The sequence below is a fragment of the Saccopteryx leptura genome, chromosome 3 (assembly GCF_036850995.1).
Source record: "Saccopteryx leptura isolate mSacLep1 chromosome 3, mSacLep1_pri_phased_curated, whole genome shotgun sequence".
Taxonomy (NCBI): Eukaryota; Metazoa; Chordata; class Mammalia; order Chiroptera; family Emballonuridae; genus Saccopteryx; species Saccopteryx leptura.
Genome location: NC_089505.1, coordinates 368,384,018 through 368,408,488, shown reverse-complemented (window position 1 = coordinate 368,408,488; position 24,471 = coordinate 368,384,018). Strand labels below are relative to the sequence as shown.

Here is a 24,471-nt window from a genome sequence, read left to right as displayed (position 1 = left end):
GCCCACGTGGAGGTGTTCCGTGAGAGTCCGCGGAAGGAACGACCTGATGGGGCGTGTCCGTGTGCCCACAGGCCCACACTGGTGGTTTACCTCCCACTGTGCAGTTTGTAAGGTCGCGCATCCTACACGATGCTCTGTAGACAGGGCTGGAAACAGTGAACACGTTCCCTGCCCTCCTGAGGCCGGCTTACTCTATTGGGGCTGGCGCTGGGCTGTGCTCAGGGCTTGGCTGGTTCGTTTCATGTTCACGTTAACCTCCTGAGGTAGGAACGGTTTGTTATTAATCCCTCTGTTCAGAAGAAAAACAAAAACAAAAACCCAGATGGCCCCAAAAGAGATTAAGTAATTTATCATTAGACCACACAGTAAGCAAGAAAAAAAGCAATTTGAGATGGTTCTTAATTCAAGTGCCACAGACATACGTCAGACCCCGGGTGCTGTAGCTGGTCAGAGATGTAAGACTGTAAATATGTAGATTTCATGTTTTCCTCCAGAATGTAGGACTCCTCACCATTTAGGCGTTCAGCCCATGTCCCACTAGAATGGCACGCATGACAGTCCCCTCAATGGTTTGTGATAGACGCCCTGGGTTTCACCCGATCAGATGATCCATGACCCTCATCTCAGGGCGCAGACCGGTTCCCGTACAGAGCAGACGAGGGCCTGGGGGGGTGGGGGGAGAGAGGAAGGTGGACAGACAGGTGGTGACTGTCAGAGTCTGCTGGACATCTCCTGGACGTGTTCTCGGGCTAAGGGCATGGGGCAGCACTGGGGAAGCCTTTATGTCCTCCTCGGTGCTCACCTGGCCCGTGTGTCCCCAGGATACAGGCCCACAGCCAGCTGTCCCTGGACATCCGGAACTCGGAGTACCTCGCCACCATGCCCCCGCTGCCCGCCGAGTGCCTGGACATTGACGGCGACTGGAACAGCTTGCCAGTCATCTTTGAGGACAGATACGTGGACTGCCCAGTGACAGGTGTGTGTCTGTTTCGGAAAGACTCAAGAACAGGGCTCCCCTGTGGGGTTCAGTCTGTTGCTCCACTCGCGTCCCAATGGCAGGGGGACCAAAGGAATGAGGAAGGGGTCTCTCAGTTCTCAGAGGGAAAGCAAACAGCAAGGCTGAATTAGTTACTGGGAATGACTTCTTTATTTTTCTGGTAAAGTTGACAAACCAGTGTAATAACAGGGTATTTTTAGTACAGGCGCCCTTCCCTCCTCGTTCTGGGGTGGACGGGATTGTACCGAGTGCCTGAGAGTTTTCACCTGTAGGACAACTACGCACTCCCCATTACCATCTCCCCAGCGCCGTGAGCATCGCGGGGAGAGCCTTGCTTACCTCGAATGTGCGGTTCAGATATAAAGTCGTCCCTGGTTGAACGGTAAGGGCATCCAGTCAGACTGCTGTGGAGGGCTTGCTTTGCGCCAGGAGCCGGGGCAGGTACTTGAGGATGTGGGCTGCATGAGTGTGTGGATTAGTGCATGGAGGACTCACATCAGGGAGGAAAGATAGAGTGTGTGTGTGTGTGTGTGTGTGTGTGTGTGTGTACTTGGTCACACACAGTGTATGTCCCATGGTTTGCAAATGTGCTGATAGGTCACCCGAAGAGAGCCGGGTGCAAACCAGACACGCAGCTGCCTGGGATGTCAGCTGAGACGCGCCCGTGACCCCTTCAAGGACTAGAACGTGCCAGGCCCTACGCTGGAGGTTTTCTGGGTTCTAATCCTATAACGAAAGCCTTGCAGAGATGAACTGAGGCACGAGGAGTATTAGTATCCGTGAAAGAGCATGCGGCTTGTCATAGGATCTCCAAAGCCAATTCACTCTGAGTCAAAGCCCGTGACGCCCTCTTCCTCGTCTCCGGGAGGTGTTTTAAACCAGGAGACATGGGTGCCCACCGTTGAAGTGAGGCCGGGGGGGCACTTACATTTCAGACTGCCTGCAATCTGAGATAGGACAGACGGCTTGAAAGTCTAGGTGACTTCCTGGGACGGCGCCAGCAGCCGCGCGAAGGAGTGCTGTGGTGTGGCTCTTGGTTGTACGCTGACATCTAGTGTTCACACAGTGTATGACGGCTAAAATGCGACTAGCGATGATCGCCAACCCAGCTGCTGGGAAAAGCTGGAAAAAGTTTGCTTGGAGACTGTGTGTGTGATTGTGCACAAAACCCTCTCCGTTAGAGTCTTAGGCTTTGACTAGAGAACACTGGCAGAGTTGGAGGAGAAATTTGGAGGAAGCCCTCACGCTCAGACCTGGTATTGTCATTCCTCAGGCTCGGTTGCAGACCGCCCCCTTTCCTGTCCGTACTAACAGACGCCCTCATGGATTACCAGTTCAGTTCCATCAACCCTGTGCAGCGCCGCGTTGCGTGGCTTCAGTTTTTATAGGTCGGCTTCACTCAGCAGAACCCCAAATTCTGCAGCGTTAGCTGGAATGCCAGCCTGGTCTCTCTGGGGCTTCCTGCCCCGCCCCCTGCCCCGCGCCCTCCATATCAGTGCCCTAGAGTGACACACCTGCCCATGAAGGTTCCTCTAAGCCAGGGGTAGTCAACCTTCTATACCTACCGCCCACTTCTGTATCTCTGTTAGCAGTAACATTTTCTAACTGCCCACCGGTGCCACAGTCATGGTGATTTATAAAGTAGGAAAGTAACTTTATTTAATAAAATTTATAAAACAGAGTTACAGCAAGTTAAAGCATCTAATAATAGTTACTTACCAAGTACTTTATGTTGGATTTTCACTAAGTTTGGCAGAATAAATCTTTATAAAACAACTTACTAGAGTTAAATTTATCTTTTTATTTATACTTTGGTTGCTCCGCTCCTGCCCACCATGAAAGCTGGAGCACCCCCTAGTGGGCGGTAGGGACCAGGTTTACCACCATGGCTCTAAGCTGTGCGTGGTCAGTATCCACGCAGTATGCGAGGGCCAACATCTCCGCAGCTTCTGTAAGGTGCTTGGCACACAGGATCCGGCTGAGACCAGGGCCCCAGCGCGGACGGGACCATCCTCCCCACGGCAGTTGCTCTCGGAGTGAGCAGTCTCCCGTACACCTTTCACCTGACCCGTCCATGTCCCCATCCCCGTCCCCGTCCCCGTCCCCGTCCTTACCCCCTTCCCCAGAATTACTTTCACAGGGTAACCCATGTCCCACTCAAAGCCCAGAGCTGTCCTGGACCTCTCTTTCCTTTACACGATACTCTGATGTCCCCTGAATCCCACAACAAAAATTATTACCAAATAGAGAACTATTTCCTATCGTCTCAAGGGCTTGGTGGACTTAATATTTGTAACTTAGAACGAGGCTAGCAGATTTGCATTCCATTCCTTTAGTGGAGCAAAAAGGGGAATAAAAAAGAGTTGCGTTTTGCAGCCGGTGCCTGAGCGGACTGAACGTCGTCTCTGGGTTTGTGCCCAGGACTCACTCTTTCCTTCCCAGGAGAAGGTTAAATTCGTCTTCTCCAGGCTACAGCCCACCTTCCTTGGTCAGAAACAAACTCCGCTACACCTGCACATGCTTCTCAATATGTTTTAAATCCTTTAAGGCCGAGACTGGCTTGCTGCTATAATTCATCCCCACCTCCCCTCTCTCTAAGCCATGGCCAAGTATCGGATTTTGCCTGGAGGAGAGGTTAGTGTACCATCTGTGAGACTAAGTGCAGTGGAAGCTGTATTTTTTTTTTTTCTTTTCAAACCAATGGAAACAGTGAGCGAGACCCACTGGGTTTGTTCTGCTGCATTTCTGTACATTTTATGAACACAGTTTGTTGACATATATGCCAGCCCTGGTGCTGGCTATAGAGACAGAGATACCGTATTTCTCTATGTATAAGACATACCCTCTTTCAAAAAATTTGGGGTCTAAAAACTGAATGTGTCTTATACAGTGGTTGTAGGTTTTTTTACTTGCATTTCCCGCTTTTTTGCACTTGTTTTTGCGCTCCTTGTTGAAGACGGTGATTCATCATCAGACACAGATGAGGACAAGCTCATGAGTGGGAGTTTTGACAGTGGTGAGGAGTTGCATGAATTTTATGATGAATAAAACTTGAGTTCAATAACTTTATGCCAAACATTTTTTTCCCCAAATTTTGGGTCCCCAAATTAAAGTGCGTCTTATACGTGGGGCAATACGGTATTCCTAAAACCCAAACGCTGCTCGCCACTGGGAACAGGAAACGCACCGGGGGCTTGTAGCGTGGAGGTAGACGTGCTGCACTACATGTGCACAGAGGGCATGCTGGGAGCTTGCCGCAGAGGATGGCCAGCTTGCTGCAGGGTGCGGGGAAACTCCCCTGGAGGGAGGGAAACCGGCTCACTCTCTCCAGGGGCAAAGGGCGTGCCCAGGGAGGGAAGAGATCCATGTCTTTGCTGTCTTTCTTCTAATCCTTGACCCCATCCTAAACTTCACTGGAAGGGGCGAGGTGATGGTATCTCAAAGTCCCATGCGGTTTTTAAGTAAGTGTCTCAACGGTGTACCCCATGTTGGCCACACTCAGTAGTGATGGTCATACCTTTAACGTCTGTTAAAGCCCTGAAGGAGGGTTGAAACTTTTTAAAGGAAGCAGAAGTCCAGCTCCCCCGTTTTTTTGTTTGTTTGTTTGGTGTATGTGGGAACCGAAGCCTCAGTTACAGGGTTTTTATTGGAGTTTGATCATGCAGGCGTGGTCCATCAGGTCGCTGGCCACATTGGTTGAACTCAGTCCCCAGTCCATCTTCTTCCATCAGAGGCTGGAATGAGATCACCTGGCATAAAAGCCTCAACCAGCTAATTAATTACATGGCAGGTCTTTCTGGCACTGCCAGACCCCACCCTGAGTCATCTCCTTGGCGTAGACCAGGGGTCCCCAAACTACGGCCCGCGGGCCACATGCGGCCCCCTGAGGCCATTTATCCGGCCCCCACCGCACTTCCGGAAGGGGCACCTCTTTCATTGGTGGTCAGTGAGAGGAGCATAGTTCCCATTGAAATACTGGTCAGTTTGTTGATTTAAATTTACTTGTTCTTTATTTTAAATGTTATATTTGTTCCCGTTTTGTTTTTTTACTTTAAAATAAGATATGTGCAGTGTGCATAGGGATTTGTTCATAGTTTTTTTTATAGTCAGGCCCTCCAATGGTCTGAGGGACAGTGAATTGGCCCCCTGTGTAAAAAGTTTGGGGACCCCTGGCGTAGACTATCAAAGGACTCCCCACGAGCCCCTGGCTACCATCAGCTCTCAGGGCCCATGGATACAAAGACATTCCTATTACTTGGAGAAGTTCTGAGAATTTAGAGGTTACTTCCCAGGAACCAGGCACGGAGCCCAGCTAAATTCTTTATGATACATTCAGGCATTTAAATAATTTGTGGGCCTAGAGTCTTAAACTACAGTATGTTGGGCTTTTTTTTTTTTCTTTTTCTTTTTATAGGGCATACATGGAATGTTTACCCTAATTTTGACGTCCCATCAACAAGTCCGGCAAAAGCCAGTCTGAAAGACAGAGACGGGAACCACGTTGTGCATAGAAAACCACCGTTTGGGGAAAACCTCCTCCTGACCCCCCTGAAACCACCCCGAGTGGACTCTGACGAAGAGGCGGTGAGCTGTCCAGAGTCAGAGGAGAGCGTGGCCACGCCGGCCCGGGCGGACGTGTGTTCGCAATCTCAGGTGTATCTGACAATCGGTGAGCTCCAGGACAAGGCGGGTTTGCCCGAAGACGAAGGGCGGACCGGCCCGAGGCCCGAGGCGGGGGTGCGTCCACTGGCAGAGGGCCACCTGCCCGGGAGGAGCCCAGGCCCAGAGGACGGCCAGGGCCCGGCACTGGCCTACATTGACGTGAAGTCCAGCAGTGAGCACCCCTGCAGAGCGGAACCCACCGTGGCCGTTAGCGGTCAGCACGGGGGTGCGTGCTCTCGAGAGGACTGTGAGTCAGGCGGGGCTCTGCTCAGCAAGGGGGTGGCGGGCGGGAGTCGTCCACATACCACCCCTGCAGAGAAGACGGCGCTGCCCGAGCTGAGGACCCTGGGGAAGGCTGCGGACCCAGAGGGTAGGATGACGCCGCTCAGCCCGAAGCCCTTCCCCAGCGAGTCCTGCGACCCGCTGACCTCTGCTCTGAAGGACACGCTGGACGCCAGGGCTTCCCCCAGGGACTCTCCCACAGAGGAGCAGGAGGAGGCGTCCCTGCGGTTCGGGGCCATCAAGAGATCGTCCTCCATCATCTCGGACTCGGGCATCGAGAGCGAGCCCAGCTCCGTGGCCTGGTCCGAGGCCCGAAGCCGGGCCCTGGACTTACCCAGTGACCGGGAGGTCCCCCACCAGCTGGTCCACAGACACGCCCTGCACAGGAACTCCTTAGAGGGCGGCCACGCCGAGAGCGACGTGAGTTTGCCGAGCGGGGTCCAGGCATCCCTCACCTCCATCAGCTCTTTGCCCTTTGAGGAGGAGGAGCGGGAGCTGGCCCTCACCAAGCTGACAAAGTCCATGTCGGCGCCCCAGATCAGCAGCCCCGAGGAGCCTGCCGGGGACACGGACACCGTGCGGCAGGGGGGACGGCTTGCCGGAACGTCCGCCGGGCACATCCAGAGCGTGGCTCCCCCAGGACAGGGCAGTCCACCCAGGGGCGGCTCCAGGACCCAGGACCCTAGAGTCGCCGGGTCTCTCGTGCTGCTGGTTCCAGAGGCTGACAGCCAGCCAGGCCCTGGTTACCTAGCTGTCCCCAAGGACGAAGAGACTGACAGCCAGCCAGGCCCTGGCTACCTAGACGTCCCCAAGGACGAAGAGACTCGCTTTGACCCTCAAGGAGCCCGGCATCCTGACGGCAGGACTGAGAGCCCTCCAGGTGTTGAAACCAAAGGTTTTGATTTAAAAATACCCTCCATCGTTGCCCCGGAAACCCCTGGGGACGGCTCTTTTCCCAGAGCCCCAATGGAGAGCCCAGAGGGCATGTCTGAAGCCCTGGGTGTGGGGAAGGGGGCTCCCTCCACCAGCGGCAGCGGCAGCGGCAGCTCAGAGGTCCGGAGCTTCGCTTACCTGAAGGTGCCTGAGTTGAGCTGTGCGTCCGCCGTTGTTGATGCCGTCGGCCCGGAGTCCACAGGCCAGCGAAGCAGCTCAGCTTGCGTGGAGGACACGGCGTGCGGTGGAGGAGCAAGCACCTTCCCGGAGGCGGGGCGTCAGGCGGGCACTGGGTGCTCCCCGGTGGCTGACTCCTTTCACCCCCAAGTGCTGGGACAGCAAGAGCCCAGGGCAGGCGCCTCCATCATGGTGTCCCCCCTGGCGCCTGCAGAGACCTTCTCTCTGGACAGCCTGAAAGCTGTGGAGGTCGTCAACCTATCCGTGTCCTGCACTGCCACGTGCCTCCCGTTCTCGTCTGTGCCCAAGGAGACGCCGGCCAGGGCTGGGTTCTCCTCCAGACAGACTCCGCTTCCCATCACGCACCAGCCCCTGGGCTCCTTTGGGGCGGTGTCCCCCGACACCGGCAAGCTGGAGGAGGACGCCGGCGAGAGGATGTTCAGGTGAGCCCGGTAGACGGTCCGTGTCTTGCTCAGTGTCATGCGGGCGATTTCAGACCTGAGATCTCAGTTGTGTTCTCATGTAAACAATGCAATAAACCCACACCACACCAGTCAGAAATGCAGGCGAGTGTGAAGAAGGGAAAGTTAGGAAATGAGCCCATGCCTCACATAGGGCCACTGTGGAATCCTTCCTTCTCCCCGCATCTGTATCTAGATAGATATTAATTTTATTAGGGATGGGCATTTAAGTGGGTTTTTTTTTTCAGTTTTTGTTATGCTAACCCTCTCACGAGGATCACTGCCTCTCTGTGTTCACACCTGGTGAGAGGGCAGGTTTCTAAGAGCATGTGGGGAGCCGGGCGGCTTCCTCAGTTCTGCCTCCCGAGCCCCAGTTGGTGGGGTTCTGAAGTCAGTCAGGCCCTTTGAAATGTCCAAGCCCACCCCTCACCCCTGCGACCTCACCTGCAAACTGGATGTCTGATGAAGCGTATTACAGAATCGTTTCATCAGAGCGTGCCGTCTCACTCAGCCGTTTGCAAAGTGCTGAGCAGTTCCCCGTGCCTGGTGTGTCCCAGAGCAGTCGCGCAGGCACGCGCACTTCAGGTGGCTGTTTTGCAAACATTTTTAAATATCTGTTATGGCCCAGGTCATCGACGGAACTGGTGCAGGGCAGGCACTTGGCATTCCCTGGCCCGTGCTGTCTCTCTCGGCCGGGCTTGTCCTCACTGTCTCACAAGGAGATGGTGAGAGGAGGGAGGAGATGTGAGCAGTTGGGTACAAGGGGCAGTTCATGCGGGGACAGTTCACGTGTGCCTAGGGGGACCCAGGTCCGGAGAAGGGCCTGCTGGAGAGAGGGTGCCGGGAGCACCTTTCCGAAGATGACACGTAAACTGATGGCGGTGATGCTGGTGAGGATGGTGGTGGCAACATGGCTAGCCATCAATTCACTTTTCTTCCTACTCAGTCTGTTTCACAGTTTTCTAAGTTTGAGTCACAGATCATCTCAATACACAGAGTAACATTATTGATGCGATAACACTGCCACTCCCCTTAAGTACATGAAGAGACAGAATGCAGGGAGGTCAGGTGATCTGGCCCACAGCTGGTAAGGGTGAGAGCTGAGAGTCTGACCTGCACGGGGTGACCCCCGAGTCCGTGCTCTTGACCACCACCCTGTCAGATAACCGGGCAGAGAACACGGTGACCAGGTGGGCAGGTAGACCCGAACGCAGGAAGTCACGGACCCCGAGCAGCGTAATTCACGCAGGGAGTGGTGAGGGACGGGTTCTTCTTGGAGGCGAGGAGAGGGTGCTGGAGAAGTAAGTGAAGTCGGCACCTCAGCCTTGCGGGGCGAGGTCAAGAGCGTCCACACTGGGAAGGCCTTTGTGAAAACTGTGGACCCCTGGAGCTGGGTGGAACCCCACAAGTCTGTTCAGTGCAGGAACCCCAGGGAAATCTGCAGGTCTCAAACCAGGATAGCCTGTGGTTTTTCCAGGGAGAGTGCTGTCCTGTCTCCTCATTCAGAGCAAAGCTTCCCTCACGAGCCTCCCCCGAGGGCTCGCAGCCAGCCCCTGCCCTGTGGCAAGTACTCCCCTGTGGGTGGTCCTCACCCCCCACTCCCCGGCTCCACCCCTTTCTCGCTCAATGTGTGCTGCGCAGCCTGGCTGGCGATTAATTCCTGTATTCTCCAGTTTCTATCAGGCCAAAGAAAAATTTAAAAAAGAGCTGAAGATTGATGGATTTCTGTACAGTGACTTGTCCGTACTAGCTTCTGACATGCCGTATTTCCCACCAGAGGAAGAGGAGGGGAATTTGGAAGATGGGATTCACCTGGTGGTCTGTGTCCATGGCCTGGATGGTGAGTTCCAAACACAAAAGAAGACAAAATGGGTTTCTCTTGAACATTCTGTGCTAGAAACAACGTATAATACGATATTTGTGAATGCATTTGGATTGGGCGCGGCTTCAAGCATGGGCCGGTTGGCACCTGTGGGCTGACAGTACGTATGCTGGGTCCAGGGAAATGGCATGACCTTGTCCCCCAAGGGGAAGATCTGTCTGGCATGAAAATCTGTGGAGAAAGTGAAGTCCATAAATGAGCCAATGAATGGAGTGAAGGTACGAATGGAATAATGGATGAATGGGAGGGAGGGGGGGGAGGGAGGGAGGGAGGGAGGGAGGAAGGGAGGGAGGGAGGGAGGGAGGGAGGGAGGGAGGGAGGGAGGGAGGGAAGGAATGTGATCCGGAGCCTCTGCTGTTCGCAGCAGCCTCAGGTCCCGAAGTCCTCCTTCCCCGCCTCCCCCACCAGTCACTGAGGAGCGGAGGGCACCCCTCGCTCTGACACCCCGACACTGAGGAGCGGAGGGCACCCCTCGCTCTGACACCCCGACACTGAGGAGCGGAGGGCACCCCTCGCTCTGACACCCCGACACTGAGGAGCGGAGGGCACCCCTCACTCTGACACCCCGACACTGAGGAGCGGAGGGCACCCCTCGCTCTGACACCCCGACACTGAGGAGCGGGGGCACCCCTCGCTCTGACACCCCGACACTGAGGAGCGGGGGCACCCCTCGCTCTGACACCCCGACACTAAGGAGCGGGGGCACCCCTCGCTCTGACACCCCGACACTGAGGAGCGGGGGCACCCCTCGCTCTGACACCCCGACACTGAGGAGCGGAGGGCACCCCTCGCTCTGACACCCCGACACTGAGGAGCGGAGGGCTCCCCTCGCTCTGACACCCCGACACTGAGGAGCGGGGGCACCCCTCGCTCTGACACCCCGACACTGAGGAGCGGAGGGCACCCCTCGCTCTGACACCCCGACACTGAGGAGCGGAGGGCACCCCTCGCTCTGACACCCCGACACTGAGGAGCGGAGGGCACCCCTCGCTCTGACACCCCGACACTGAGGAGCGGGGGCACCCATCACTCTGACACCCTCATGACTCCTGTGCCCATGGACAACTCTTACTCTAGAGTAGATAACAGCCCCTGACTGTCCCATATGATGGACTGGTGAAGTCCTTGGAAGAGGCAGAACTAGATTGTCTTTGTATGAAACAAAAAATTTAGGAGGGGGCCTGACCTGTGGTGGCGCAGTGGAAAAAGCATCGACCTGGAAATGCTGAGGTCGCCGGTTCAAAACCCTGGGCTTGCCTGGTCAAGGCACATATGGAGTTGATGCTTCCTGCTCCAACCCCCCCCTCTCTCTCTGTCTCTCTCTCTGCTCTCTCTCTCTCTCTCCTTTCTAAAATTAATAAATAAAATAAAAACAAAAATTAAAAAAAACTCTTTAAAAAACGATTAAAAAAATTTAGGAGGGGATCTGTAGATGTCACGTGGTGGCATGTCCGCCATCGAGGGGCAGCACTTGCAGAATATCCTGAGTGAATGGAATTGGCTGTGGACGAAGGAGGCTGGCGCTGTACCTCCTGCCGCCCCTGGGGGCGGGATGCCCACAGCCTCGTGTCCATAGGTCACGGAGGAGTTCCAATAACGGGGGATTTCCAGGAAGGCTCTGACCCTGGGGGGGCAAGGCTGTGTGGGACGGTGGCTGTACTTCTTTTAGTTGTTTATATTATCTGCTTACCAAAAAAAAAACACACACAAAAAAAACAAAAAACAGTCAACGCGGGGAATGGAGGGAGAAGGAGAAATCCACCCCTGCGTCGGCTCTGGTGTGATGGACTTCGGGGGGGTTCTCTGTTGTTTCCAGGGAACAGTGCAGACCTCCGGCTGGTAAAGACGTTCATAGAACTGGGACTCCCTGGGGGCAAACTGGACTTCCTGATGTCTGAGAAGAACCAGGTATGGTGACAAAGAGAATCAGAACGGAAAGACCCCCTCAGTCACTCACGTCTTACCTGAACCCCTCAAGTCACCAGGGCAGCTGTGGACTCGCAGATAGGAGGGGACCTGGCCGGGCACTCAGAGGGTCTGGGAGAAGGGACTCTTCTCTTAGGGGCGGGTGAGGGAAGAGACAAAGTGGGGACAGGCGAGGCAGGTGACTGGAACCCTTTGACCACACTGGGCATTATTAGGCTGGATGACAGCGCGGAGCATACGTGCCTTGGGTATCTCTGGGTCTTCCCTGGGGGGCTGTTCCTGGTGTCTATGTGACCGGGGAGCTGGGTATGACCCCCTTACAGTCATGTGGGGCCACTTGGTGTGGAGCCACTGTCACATCAAGGTCTGGAGCCCTAATGAGACTGTCAAAGTAGGCGAGAATTTAGAGATTCCACGACCAGGGGGTGGGGCTGGGGGGAGGGGTTGTGGACTCCCACCCCATGGGGCCTGAGACAGATGGGGGGCAGCATTGTGTGGAGGCATAGCCTGCTTAGACCTGTAGGGCCCCATGACCCTGGGGAAGGGAATTGTCCAGAGTAATCAACAAGCCAACTCCAGAGGGCCAAGTCTCATTCCTCCACCGTGAGTGCTCAGTTCAGTTGCCTTTTCTTTGACACCTGCTACATACGAGGTCATGTACCATGCCGGGGAGAGAAGTAGAAATGGGAGGAGAAGAGAGAGAACCGTTTGAGCACCGACTGCATGCTGAGCCCTCTGCACCTGTTCCTTCATTTCTTCCTCACACGCCTTCTGTTCAGTGTTGATGCATCATCTCCTGCTCTCGGGCGAGGCCACAGAGCCTCTGACGGTTATCCAGGGCTCCGTGGTCTGTCTGACCCGGCGAGGAAGGCACCTCCCATGCTCTTCCGGAAGATGATCTTGGGCACCCCCAACTATAATATCTGCCCAGTGGGATTCATGTCCTGAGGAGGCGGGGGGAGGGACACTCAGGATGCCCAGGACGCTTAGAGGACGGGTCAGGGAAGGAGTGGCCAGGACTTGGTGACCTTGTGTTTGTGCTAGTCAGGTATGATTGGCAGAGGAAAGTGGGGGCTGTTAGCAAGGGACATCTTCTCAGGAAAAGCACCCTGCTGGGCGTGAGCATGAGCCCCCCGGGCAGTGGGGCAGGTCCCCGATACCACAGGGACTCCGGGGCTGGTGCCATAGAGTGTGGAGGGGACTCCGGGGCTGGTTCCACAGGGTGTGGAGGGGACTCCGGGCTGGTGCCATAGGGTGTGGAGGGACGAGTGGGGCAGGTCCCCGATACCATAGGGACTCCGGGGCTGGTGCCATAGAGTGTGGAGGGGACTCCGGGGCTGGTTCCACAGGGTGTGGAGGGGACTCCGGGCTGGTGCCATAGGGTGTGGAGGGACGAGTGGGGCAGGTCCCCGATACCATAGGGACTCCGGGGCTGGTGCCATAGGGTGTGGAGGGGACTCCGGGGCTGATGCCATAGGGTGTGGAGGGGACTCCGGGGCTGGTGCCATAGGGTGTGGAGGGGACTCCGGGGCTGGTGCCATAGGGTGTGGAGGGGACTCCGGGGCTGGTGCCATAGGGTGTGGAGGGGACTCCGGGGCTGGTGCCATAGGGTGTGGAGGGGACTCCGGGGCTGGTGCCATAGGGTGTGGAGGGGACTCCGGGCTGGTGCCATAGGGTGTGGAGGGGACGAGTGGGGCAGGTCCCCGATACCACAGGGACTCCGGGGCTGGTTCCATAGGGTGTGGAGGGGACTCCGGGGCTGGTGCCATAGGGTGTGGAGGGGACAAGTGGCCACTCAGGAGGGATGGTATTCCACAGCATGTTGTTATTGTTTTTTAAATTTTGCATTTTTAAGTTTGAGTGTATTGGGACCACCAAACCGTACAGGTTTCAAGTGTACAACTCAATAAAACACCGTCTGCTCACCACGTTGTTCCCTAGTCATTCTCATAAGCACACAGACGTTCAATATATGTCTTTAAAGCCATGCTGATTGGCAAGTTTCTGCTATCACTTTTTTTAAGAAACCTATTGTGATTCCCAGAGTATTTCTCATTGTGGTCAACACAGGCTTCATAATTGCTGCCGTTTATTTAATAACTCACGTGAAATTAATAATACACAGAGGAGGAAGCAGAGTCTGAAAGGCTAGGGGGTCATGGACATAGCAGCACGTCTTGTGTGTGTGGCGAGTATTTTACCTCATCTGTCAGCTGACGCTCAGGAGCAGGCCACAGTATCCCCCTTGGAGACTTAGTTCACCTGGGGGAGCAGACCAAGCCACAGGCCCTCCAAGCAGGAGCTGGCTGTAAGCACGGATGCTAAGACATTGACCAGCGAGCTCTTTCCCCCCAGAGCCTCAAGGTCCATTGGTGGCAGGTGACAGTGAGCCCTGCAGGTCCTCTCTTCCCTCCTTCCCCTCCTCCCCATCGGAGGGATGCTCAGGAGACCCTGACCTCTGCACAACTCCTGTAACCCATGGCACTGCAGGACAGCTGCACCTACGACCCCATGTCTCTCTATGTTCCCATCTGTGTGTCCGGAAGCCAGTCCTCGACGTTCTAGAAGCCAGCCTCGTAGGTCTTCCCCACGCCCACCCTTCCGATGCTCAGGCATGTGCGACCTTCCTCCTCTTCCTTTGACGCTCTCCTCTCCCTGGACATCCTTCCTAAGACACAGGTGGCTTTGGGGTCCTTCTCCAAGCAGACGTCTGCCCTCTGGACCAGCAGGGGCTCCGGTGTTAGGCGGACCTGGGTGTGAATCATAGTGCATGGCGGCGTCACCTCTCAGAACATGCTTCCTTCTCTGTGACACAGGGACAGCAATACCCAGGGACTGACTGCAGGCGTGCTGCTCCCCATCTCTCCCGTGTCTCCCTTCCGTCATCGGTCCCCCTCCTAGCTGAGGCAGCTTCCGTGTCCCTGAGTCTCTTCCTCAGGGTCCCCCTCTGTGAGCCCGTTTCTGGATGCTGAGTTCCAGTCTACCCCGCCTGAGGCTGAGACACTCTCCCAGAACGCACTGCGGTGTTGAATGAAGAAGGCGGTTGAACGGAAGAGCTCAGCCCTGCTCTGACCCCGCTTGACGCCCCGTTAACTCTCTCCTCTTCCAGATGGACACATTTGCAGATTTCGACACCATGACCGATCGGTTATTGGATGAAATCATTCAGCACATCCAGCTGTACAACCTCTCCATCTCCCGAATTAGGTAAAAGGAGACCACGGGGCCCGAATGCCGGGGAAGGGGTGGTTGATGCCCTTGAGCGGTGGCTGCATACAGCACCCGCGTGACGCCTTCTGTATACAGCGCGATAAGGTGACTCGCCACCGGTAAGGGAGTGGATCTCTTTCCGCAGAAGCGGCACGCTGCAGCCCCCGCGGCACGTGTGCAGGCGCGTAAGCATCCGCAGCTCAGCCCGGCGTTCCTAGGTTGGCAGTTTTGTGCTTCTAACACCCACGAGTCTGAATCCCAACTCTATGCCACGTGACCTTTGCGAGCTTTGACATCTCTGAGCCCCGGCGCCGAGAGGACACGTGGCCAAGCTGAGCGCGTTACCCGCCCAGAAAGAGGGTTTCGGTCGGGACCAATTGTGTCCTTCCACTCTGACTGGCCTCTTGGCGTAAATGTTTTACACTATTGAGGGGAACGTCGGTAGCTTGTCCTTGCAGTGTGTAGGCGTTGTGATAGGTCCCAGCGGCGGGCAGCCCACGGAGGACTCAGGGATAAGATGTTGCTTCCTTCTTAGTCCACCAGCCAGGGGGCGGAGGCCCCCAGAGGTCAGATGAAAATCAGAGGGCAAGGCGGGAAGGCATCCCTCTGGTATAAGGTCTCCATGGCAATTATTTAATTTGAGAGGATCGCTGTGTTGGATCCATAGACCTGTGAGAACAGTGGGTCAGGGGCAGAGCAGGTAGGAGGGGTGTCCCCGGGGTGGGGGAGGGCAGGCAGGTGGGCAAGTCTGTCATGGGGGAGAGAGTGATGGACAAATGGCACTGGAGAGGTTGCACAAGTCAGGTCGCGATTGGCCTCATCAGGAGTGGGGGCTACGCAGTTGGGATTGTGTTCCGTGGATCAGTGGTCCCCAACCTTTTTTGGGCCATGGACCGGTTTAATGTCAGAAAATATTTTCACGGACCGGCCTTTAGGGTGGGACGGATAAATGTATCACGTGACTGAGACAAGCATCAAGAGTGAGTCTTAGACAGATGTAACAGAGGGAATCTGGTCATTTTTTAATAATAAAACATCATTCAGACTTAAATATAAATAAAATGGAAATAATATAAGTTATTTATTCTTTCTCTGTGGACCGGTACCAAATGACCCACGGACCGGTACTGGTCTGCAGCCCGGGGGTTGGGGACCACTGCTGTGGATGACCAGGGTGGTTTAGTGCTCGGAAAGGACCCGGGGGACTAAGGGGAGATGTGGAGACCAGACGGGGGGAAGAGGGCTGCTCTAACCCTATAAAGGTGGGCTAGGCGCCCGCACGTCCCTCTGACCACACTGGACACAGAGGCTTCCATTCGCAAAGACCCCATCTCAGGCTTACCAGGGCCGGTGTGCGGACACCTGGCGGGGATGAAGTGGTGGCCCTACACTCTGGGCCAGTGCCCCCAAATCCAGTGGGAGGGGGAGGGCGCCGACCTCTGGGCGCTCCCAGGGCAGGACTCGTGGACAGTGGGCCCACGGACACTCTGACACCATTTCTGTCCGTCCCCCCCCCCCCCAGCTTCATCGGCCATTCCCTCGGAAACATCATCATCAGGTCGGTCCTGACGAGGCCCCGGTTCCGGTATTACCTCAACAAACTCCACACATTCCTGTCGCTCTCCGGCCCCCACCTGGGGACCCTGTACAACAGCAGCACCCTGGTTAGTACAGGTAAGACTTGGCCGAGCTTGTCATTCCTCAGATGCACTCCGGGCGGAGGAGAGACAGAGCCAGAGGCGGGCTTCTCAATGGAACCCTGTGACTTGGGCAGCTCTTCCAGGCGTGGACGGTGGGGGGTACCTGGGCTGAGGACGGTGGCCTCTGGTTTGTCCCGAGTGCTGTTAGACCAGGTGTTTCTGGGACCTCGTCTGCTTTCTGCTTTCTGGAAACAGGCGATATCCCTGGAGTGGGCGCCGGCTGGAAAAGTTTCAAGAGGCAGAATGGTGTCTGTGGGAGAGAGAGCACGCATGTCTCCATCCATCTGGACTGCTGGAACAGGGTCTGTAGTAGAACGGTGTCTGTGGGAGAGAGAGCACGCGTGTCTCCATCCATCTGGACTGAGCACACGTGTCTCCATCCATCTGGGCTGAGCACGCGTGTCTCCATCCATCTGGACTGCTGGAACAGGGTCCGTAGTAGAACGGTGTCTGTGGGAGAGAAAGCATGCGTGTCTCCATCCATCTAGACTGAGCACGCGTGTCTCCATCCATCTGGGCTGAGCACGTGTGTCTCCATCCATCTGGGCTGCTGGAACAGGGTCCGTAGTAGAACAGTGTCTGTGGGAGAGAGAGCACGTGTGTCTCCATCCATCTGGGCTGCTGGAACAGGGTCTGTAGTAGAACAGTGTCTGTGGGAGAGAGAGCACACGTGTCTCCATCCATCTGGACTGCTGGAACAGGGTCCGTAGTAGAACGGTGTCTGTGGGAGAGAGAGCACGCGTGTCTCCATCCATCTGGACTGCTGGAACAGGGTCTGTAGTAGAACAGTGTCTGTGGGAGAGAGAGCACGTGTGTCTCCATCCATCTGGGCTGCTGGAACAGGGTCTGTAGTAGAACAGTGTCTGTGGGAGAGAGAGCACGCGTGTCTCCATCCATCTGGACTGCTGGAACAGGGTCCGTAGTAGAACGGTGTCTGTGGGAGAGAGAGCACGCGTGTCTCCATCCATCTGGACTGCTGGAACAGGGTCTGTAGTAGGATGGTGTCTGTGGGAGAGAGAGCACGCGTGTCTCCATCCATCTGGACTGAGCACACGTGTCTCCATCCATCTGGGCTGAGCACGCGTGTCTCCATCCATCTGGACTGCTGGAACAGGGTCCGTGGTAGAACGGTGTCTGTGGGAGAGAGAGCACGCGTGTCTCCATCCATCTGGGCTGCTGGAACAGGATCTGTAGTAGAACGGTGTCTGTGGTAGAGAGAGCACGCATGTCTTCATCCATCTGGACTGTTGGAACAGGGTCCGTAGTCTGGGGGCTTATAAACAGCAGTGTTTATTTCTCACAGTTCTGGAGGCTGGACGTCTGAGATCTAGGTACACCAGATTCATGGTCGTTCTCTAGTGAGGGCCAGTTTCCTGCTTCACAGATGGCCATCTTGTTGTGTCCCCAGTGGCAGAAGGGGCAAGGGAGCTCGATGGGGTCTCTTTCCTAAGGGCACTAATCCCATTCAGGAGGGCCCCACCCTCATGATCTAATCACCCCCAAGGCCCCACCTCCCAATCCCATCACATTGAAGGGTTAGTTTTCAACATGTGAATTTGGGGGAATACAAGCATTCTGTCTGTAGCCCTCAGTGGGACTCTGTGTGGGGGAAGAGTCTATATAGCAACAGCCTTTTTAAATCATGTCCCTTCCAACCCAGACACATAGTGAGGACTCTGGCCAAGATGTTTAAATCTCTGTGCTACTTAGCTTTCCTTATTTTTAAAATAAAGCTAATGTGTGTGTGTGTCTATATATATGTGTATTTATGTATATGTACGGATACATTGAGGACATATATATGTGTATGTATGTGTATATATGCATGTCTCTCATACACATACATACACGTATATATATGGTGTGCTTGCACCTATGTTTGTGTGTGTATTAAGTCGTTGAGGATTAAACAAGGGAAGGATGAAGTTAACGAACATGTATGGGAGGTCAGCTGTAGCAGAATTCTACACGTCTTTCTGGGATGTGGGGACACAGCTCCCTAGAGGCCCTCACAGGCCCCTCTGGTTGTAAGGAGTGACATCATTGTGGACAAAGCAGCAAGGCTGAGGGCTCAGTGAATCATGGAAGATGAACAGCCCATGACAGCGAATGGGACACAGGCTTCTGTGCAGGAGAAACAGTGTGTGGAGTGCCCCAGGGGCCCGGTGTGACCAGCAAGCGACGGGGTGCTTTGTGACAGAAATACTTCAGGAGGACCTGGAGGGGCAGAAGGTGGCTGTGGAGGTCCCCACAAGAGCCTGACGATGTGACAGGTGTTAGACTAACCCCGTAGACCGAGGAGACACTACCCGAAAGTGACAGTCTGGTGCCTGGCAGCCCAGATAGGCTGTTGGGTTTTGTCTAATCTGAAAGAGTTTATTCAGTCATATTCCCAGTGAAGACTTCAGTGGTTCCCGATGGCACCGGCCGTTCCGTGGCGCTGGGGTCTCCTCTCATGAGCTGCCCCAGAGTGCACTGTCCCCACGGGACGGGGGTGGGGCGGATTGCTTGCGTTGGCGTGTATGTTATTCTCAGGACGTCATTTGTGACTGTGAGCCGTTTGGAAGTCTCTTCCTCTTCGTCTTGGTCTTCCCTCACGTCAGGGGAGCCATCTCTGGAGAAAAACAAACGATTTTAAACCACATTTCTTTTTACTTTTTTACACGATTATAGAGTTATATTGCAACACCCTGAAGAGTTCTAGAAAGAGGCCCACCATCACCCTCCCGACCCTGCACACCTAGAGTCACTACCGCTGTGCACACCCATTTACACGGCGGTGTCGGGAATATACGCACGCACTCTATCTCATTTTATTTCCTTGCATTTTCATTAAATTTTTTTTTTTTTGGTTGTGACATAACGCTCCTCCTCACCCTTGTTAGTGTCGGGATGTAGACGGACTCTGAGACAAGAGGTTGGTTTTTCCCGATCGGTAAGGGGCATCCTTCCTATGTTTCTGTGTTCAGGGTTGCTCCCTCAGCCTAGATCGACGGAGGCAGACGGGGTGACGGAAGGGTGCGGACAGGGTCAGGACTCCTGGAGCCATTGCTGTCTTTGCAGGATGAGTTTATCTCTCTGCCCCCAGGACAGCAGAATGCAGATGACTACGCCCTAGCTCCCCAAGTGTTTGCTAAAATGCCTGCCCCTCTCCTAGTGTCCAGTGAACTCTAAGCATCGCAGCTGCCTGTGGCCCCTCCCCCGTCACCTCCTGCTCCCTCTGTTTTCTGTCTTTGACTTGGGTTTGCTGGGGTTCTCCCAGGCTTGTGGCTCATGCAGAAACTGAAGAAATCTGGGTCCCTCCTGCAGCTGACCTTCAGGGATAACGCCGACCTCCGCAAGTGTTTCCTCTACCAGCTCAGCCAAAAGACAGGTGAGTGGCTTCCCTGCAGAGTGTGGTCCTGTCTCTGAGCTGGAGATGCCCCACCCCCCAGCCCCGTATGACCCAAGCTGGCTTCCCCACCAGCTGACTCACTCACAGGCGGGTCTGACCAGGTGGCCCAGCCGCTGAGCTCACAGGAGGCCAACAGCTCCCCATGAACTGGGCTGCTCCCAGCCTGCCCCCCAAGGCATGTGAAAGGATCAGGTGGGAGCCACGGTGTATGGGCAGGGGTCTCGCTACAGAGCTCTGTCACCTCTAGTTCCTACTACCAATCCTTTGCTCTCCTGATCAGACAGGCTCAAGGTCTAGGGGCCGACTCACAGCCCCTTCCCCTAGGCACAGGCCCACCTGCAAAGGCAGACAATCGCTGTCCATTTTTATTTATTTATTTATTTATTTATTTTCATTTTTCCGAAGCTGGAAACCGGGAGGCAGTCAGACAGACTCCCGCATGCACCCAACCGGGATCCACCCGGCATGCCCACCAGGGGGCAATGTTCTGCCCCTCCGGGGCGTCGCTCTGTGGCGACCAGAGCCATTCTGGAGCCTGGGGCAGAGGCCAAGGAGCCATCCCCAGCGCCCGGGCCATCTTTGCTTCAATGGAGCCTCGGCTGCGGGAGGGGAAGAGAGAGACAGAGAGGAAGGAGAGGGGGAGGGGTGGAGAAGCAGATGGAGATGGGCGCCTCTCCTGTGTGCCCTGGCTGGGAATCGAACCTGAGACTCCTGCACGCCAGGCTGACACTCTACCGCTGAGCCAACTGGCCAGGGCTGTCCGTTGTTATTGACGGTGCAGAGGGAGACAGGTCCTTCCCCGGCGGGCGGAGAGCACACCTCGCCCAGTCTGCACGGAGGAAGGGCGCCGGGGTGCAGGAGCCCCACTTGTCATGGGGTGTGCGGAGGCCAGCGGTGGGTGAGGAGGAGGAGCAAAACACTAGGCTTTCTTCCTCGTGGATTCCTGAGTGCCCCTGGCCCAGAAGAACGTTGTCACCCCCACGCCTTGCTTGTCTCCTGTCCCAGGTAGCTGGGTCCACGTCCCTTAGCTTCCCCATCGGATAAGCACAGAACCCTCATCTCCCTGTCATTGTACAAAAGGCCCAGTGTGGCCAGTCACTTTCTCAGCCCCTCAGACCAGAAGGACGGTCCTTCTGCAGCGGCACCACCTGTGTGCCACAGTCTGCTCGCTCAGACCAGAAGGACGGTCCTTCTGCAGCGGCACCACCTGTGTGCCACAGTCTGCTCGCTCAGACCAGAAGGACGGTCCTTCTGCAGCGGCACCACCTGTGTGCCACAGTCTGCTCGCTCATCCTCCCCGGGGGCAGGTCTGTGCCGCGGCACACACTGGAGGGTGTAGCAGAGACCCTCCCCCCAGGGTAAAACGCACCCACCTGATTCGTTGCAGGTCTGCAGTATTTTAAAAATGTGGTGCTGGTGGCATCACCCCAAGACCGCTACGTGCCGTTCCATTCGGCCAGGATTGAAATGTGCAAAACTGCCCTTAAGGACAGACACACAGGTAAGCCACGTGGCACGTTGATGATTTACAAAGCGCAGGTATGTTCAGGAACTTGACTCCGCCTGGTGGGACACCTCAGACGTTCTGCGCAGGGATAGGAACCCGGCCGCACGTGGGGCGGTCCCCTGGTTCCTCCGCTCCCTTGGGCCCTGACTTCCTCCCCTTGCCTCCCCCCTGCAGGGCCCGTGTACGCGGAGATGGTCCACAACCTCCTGGGCCCTCTGGTGGAAGCCAGAGACTGCACGCTGATCCGGCACAACGTGTTCCACGCCCTGCCCAACACTGCCAACACCCTGATCGGCCGGGCGGCCCACATCGCCGTGCTGGACTCCGAGCTCTTCCTGGAGAAGTTCTTCTTGGTGGTGGGACTCAACTACTTCAAGTAGTGGCCTTGGGGAGCGTGCCGGAAACGCTCCAGACCCGGGACAGCTTTAGCAGAGCCACCCATTTGCAGACCTCGACCCTCCCAGGGCGGGGCTCAGAGAGGACACGCTCCTCGTGCTCGTGCGCGACCCCGCGCGGAGGGATGCAGGGGGCGGGGCGGCGGCACTGGACACCTCGGGTGCGTCTGTGTCCCTGTCAGAGACTCGGGAAAGCTCGGCCAACCGTGTTCAAGACCAACACACTCCGCCCGAACCTGTCCAGCCACCTGGGGTCTCCTTCAAGCTGCTTTCTAGGGAGAAGACGAGAAAATAAAAGCAAACAGTCTTGGGAGTCAGGGGAGCCTAACCTTTGTAACTCAGCACCGGTGGCTGACAGAGAGTACCCTCCAGTTTAGGCGTCTCCGATATGTTGCTAGCTTGCAGCTTTTACCTTTTTTTTTTTTTAAAAAAAGATTATTATTGTTAAAGTAAGTGCGCCCAAGCATTTCAGAACTCAGGTTGACCTCTGTGCAGAGTGAACATATCTGTATACATATAATCCTTGCTAGACGCCATGTGTCACTTGTTCAGGAAAATGTGCTGTCATGCTCTCCTTCTCTCCGCCTGATGCGTCCTCGGCAAGGGGCAGAGGCAGCTTGCTGCGCTCCCCAGTTCATGTCACAGCAATGGCTGGGGGATTGAAGGCATGGGGGGGGCGTGATGCTTCAGAGGAGACTAGAATGACACGTCACCTCACCTGTTTCCCCAGACCTTTGCTATGCACAGCCCTGCTCCACAGATTGTTTCTGTGACTGCTTAACTCTCTGTCTGTGGTAGGGACAATGGACTTCGGCGACAGCTAGCAGAAGGGGACACTGATAGTAACGCACATGTGCGTGAATGCTCCCGCTGGGACACTTCCAAAGACTCGCTATGTCAGCATTTGATGCAACTGCAAAAAAGAAAAAAAAAAAAATTAAACCCATTCACGGGACCAGCGGCGGCTCCTCCTATCCGTGGGAGGAGAACACATCTAAATGGAGGGGTGCTGGAGTCCAAACCTCAGGGGGGCTCTGAGAAGGGTGCTGGGTATCTTTCAATAGAAAGGTCTACTTGCCTTAGGATAATAAAGGGCTAGGAAAGGTCACTATTGATAAAAATAATGCTAATAATAATATAAAATAAACAAGACAGCAGGAACGAAAGGGAGCTCAGAGAGGAGGACAGCAGTAGGATGGGGGCTCAGCTGACACTGTTATTGGTAAGTGGCGTGAGGGGAGCTCTGAAGCCCACTGGGATATTAAAAATGGTCCCACAGATTGACCACGGGCTACTGAGTCTACTCCACGGGCTACAGGAAGCCCAGAGCATCATTTAGCTGTAGTGAGGAACACAGGGACCTGGACAGGAGGGATGACCAACACGGGAGATCGTCCTTCTGGGGGTGTGAGAGTAGGTGGGAAACAGCCCCGAACTCTTTCCTGCTTCTGCCGAATCCCCTTAGAGAGTGTGGAGACTCACCTGGGACCAGATTCCTGGTCTCCCAGCACCTGGGCCATGACCTGAGGCCACCAATGCCATGGTAATGAAACCGGCAAACCTAGGCTCCTCTGAGAACTTAAACTCCTCCCATGAATCCCTCCCGGGGTGGCTTTGGAAAACAAAATGCAGATCCTGGGACCCATGTCCAGAGAGGCAGCTTTGCAGGAGAACAGATTTGTGGGTTTCTTATGAAAGAAAAACATGGGGGCAGGAGTTGGGTGTTCTGCAGAGACAGACCTCCAGACAACCGAGTTAGGGCTTCTCTGTGGGTCGTCTGAGCTTTCATTGTATCCTGGTCTTAACATGTAGGGGGTTAGTAAGTCCTCTGGTCACTTTCCCACTGGGTGTTTCTCTAAGTTCCCGCTGGGCAGAGTCTCTGTTACCCAGGAACAGTGCCAATCTGCTGTCTAACCCAGGAGGAACTGGTTCCTGCAGCAGAGCAGCCCCTGTGTGTGTGTGTCTCGGCCCGGACAGCGCCATGCTCATGCTCAACGCAGGACCCTACCTTAGAGCCACTTCTCCTTTTTGGCCCAGTGAGGAATGAGCCCCGCCCCTCGACGAGTGCATTTCACCTTGTGTTTCCACTTCCTGTCGGCCCAGTTTGTCATCCCCTGGTCACGGGAGAGGCCCTGAGGCCAGCGGTTATGGAGCCAGGGTGTTATCCTCTGCCCGTTGTCTTTTTCCGAAAACCGGATGCCATTTTGAACTTCCACATGCTGTCTGGACATAGTGAGAACTCACGGCAATAATCGTCCAGCCGCATGGTGCCCCTCTGTCCCGTGGGGGTGCTCTGCTGTCTCTGTGAACCCCCTCTGGCCTCAGAGCATCTCGTGTCACCGTGTAGAAAGTACACCTCTATCTTGTAAATAAGCGTGTCAAGTGCTACATGTCATGCCTCATTTGAAAAGGGTTTTTTTTATGTCTCTTTCTATTGAAGTATAGATATCTAATATATATATATACACACATATGCATATAATATATAAATATATCTATATGAAATGTAAAACAGGGACATTCTATTATTGATAAAAATTATAAACAAAATGCCTGCCAAAGATAAGCATCTGGTATGTCTTCATTCTCAGCATCGTTTTGGTTTTTGTTATGTCTTTATGACCCGTAGGTTTCTCAGGATGACTTAGAAATAAGCATTGCTCATATGGAGATGACGTGGGATTTGCTGTTCAGGAGCCAGATGCCTTCGGAGAGCAGAAGGGAACCTCAGGTTGCTTGGGGCAAACTCCGTCACTGAGCGGCAGGTGGGAAGCCGCTGGTGAGCCCCGCCCCCTGGGGAGAAGGTGGAGGGTCACTCCTTTCTCTACGTCAGGGGTCGGGAACCTATGGCTCGCGAGCCAGATGTGGCTCTTTTGATGGCTGCATCTGGCTCACAGACAAATCTTTCAGAAAAAAAAATAATAACGTTAAGAATATAAAACATT

At 55.1% G+C, this 24,471-nt stretch overlaps 1 protein-coding gene across 1 annotated transcript in view; it reads left to right on the top strand.

Moving 5' to 3' along the window:
- Nucleotides 1–23,917, top strand: part of FAM135B (family with sequence similarity 135 member B) — a 213,858-nt gene extending 189,941 nt beyond the window's left edge. The window contains exons 12-20 of the mRNA XM_066379568.1: nt 822–976; nt 5,412–7,494; nt 9,186–9,352; nt 11,211–11,302; nt 14,430–14,527; nt 16,053–16,204; nt 19,493–19,603; nt 21,012–21,125; nt 21,306–23,917. Of these exons, the coding sequence (XP_066235665.1) occupies nt 822–976; nt 5,412–7,494; nt 9,186–9,352; nt 11,211–11,302; nt 14,430–14,527; nt 16,053–16,204; nt 19,493–19,603; nt 21,012–21,125; nt 21,306–21,511 (3,178 nt within the window). The 3' untranslated portion in view covers nt 21,512–23,917. The remainder of the gene's footprint in view (nt 1–821; nt 977–5,411; nt 7,495–9,185; nt 9,353–11,210; nt 11,303–14,429; nt 14,528–16,052; nt 16,205–19,492; nt 19,604–21,011; nt 21,126–21,305) is intronic.
- The last annotated feature ends 554 nt before the right edge of the window (nt 23,918–24,471 follow it).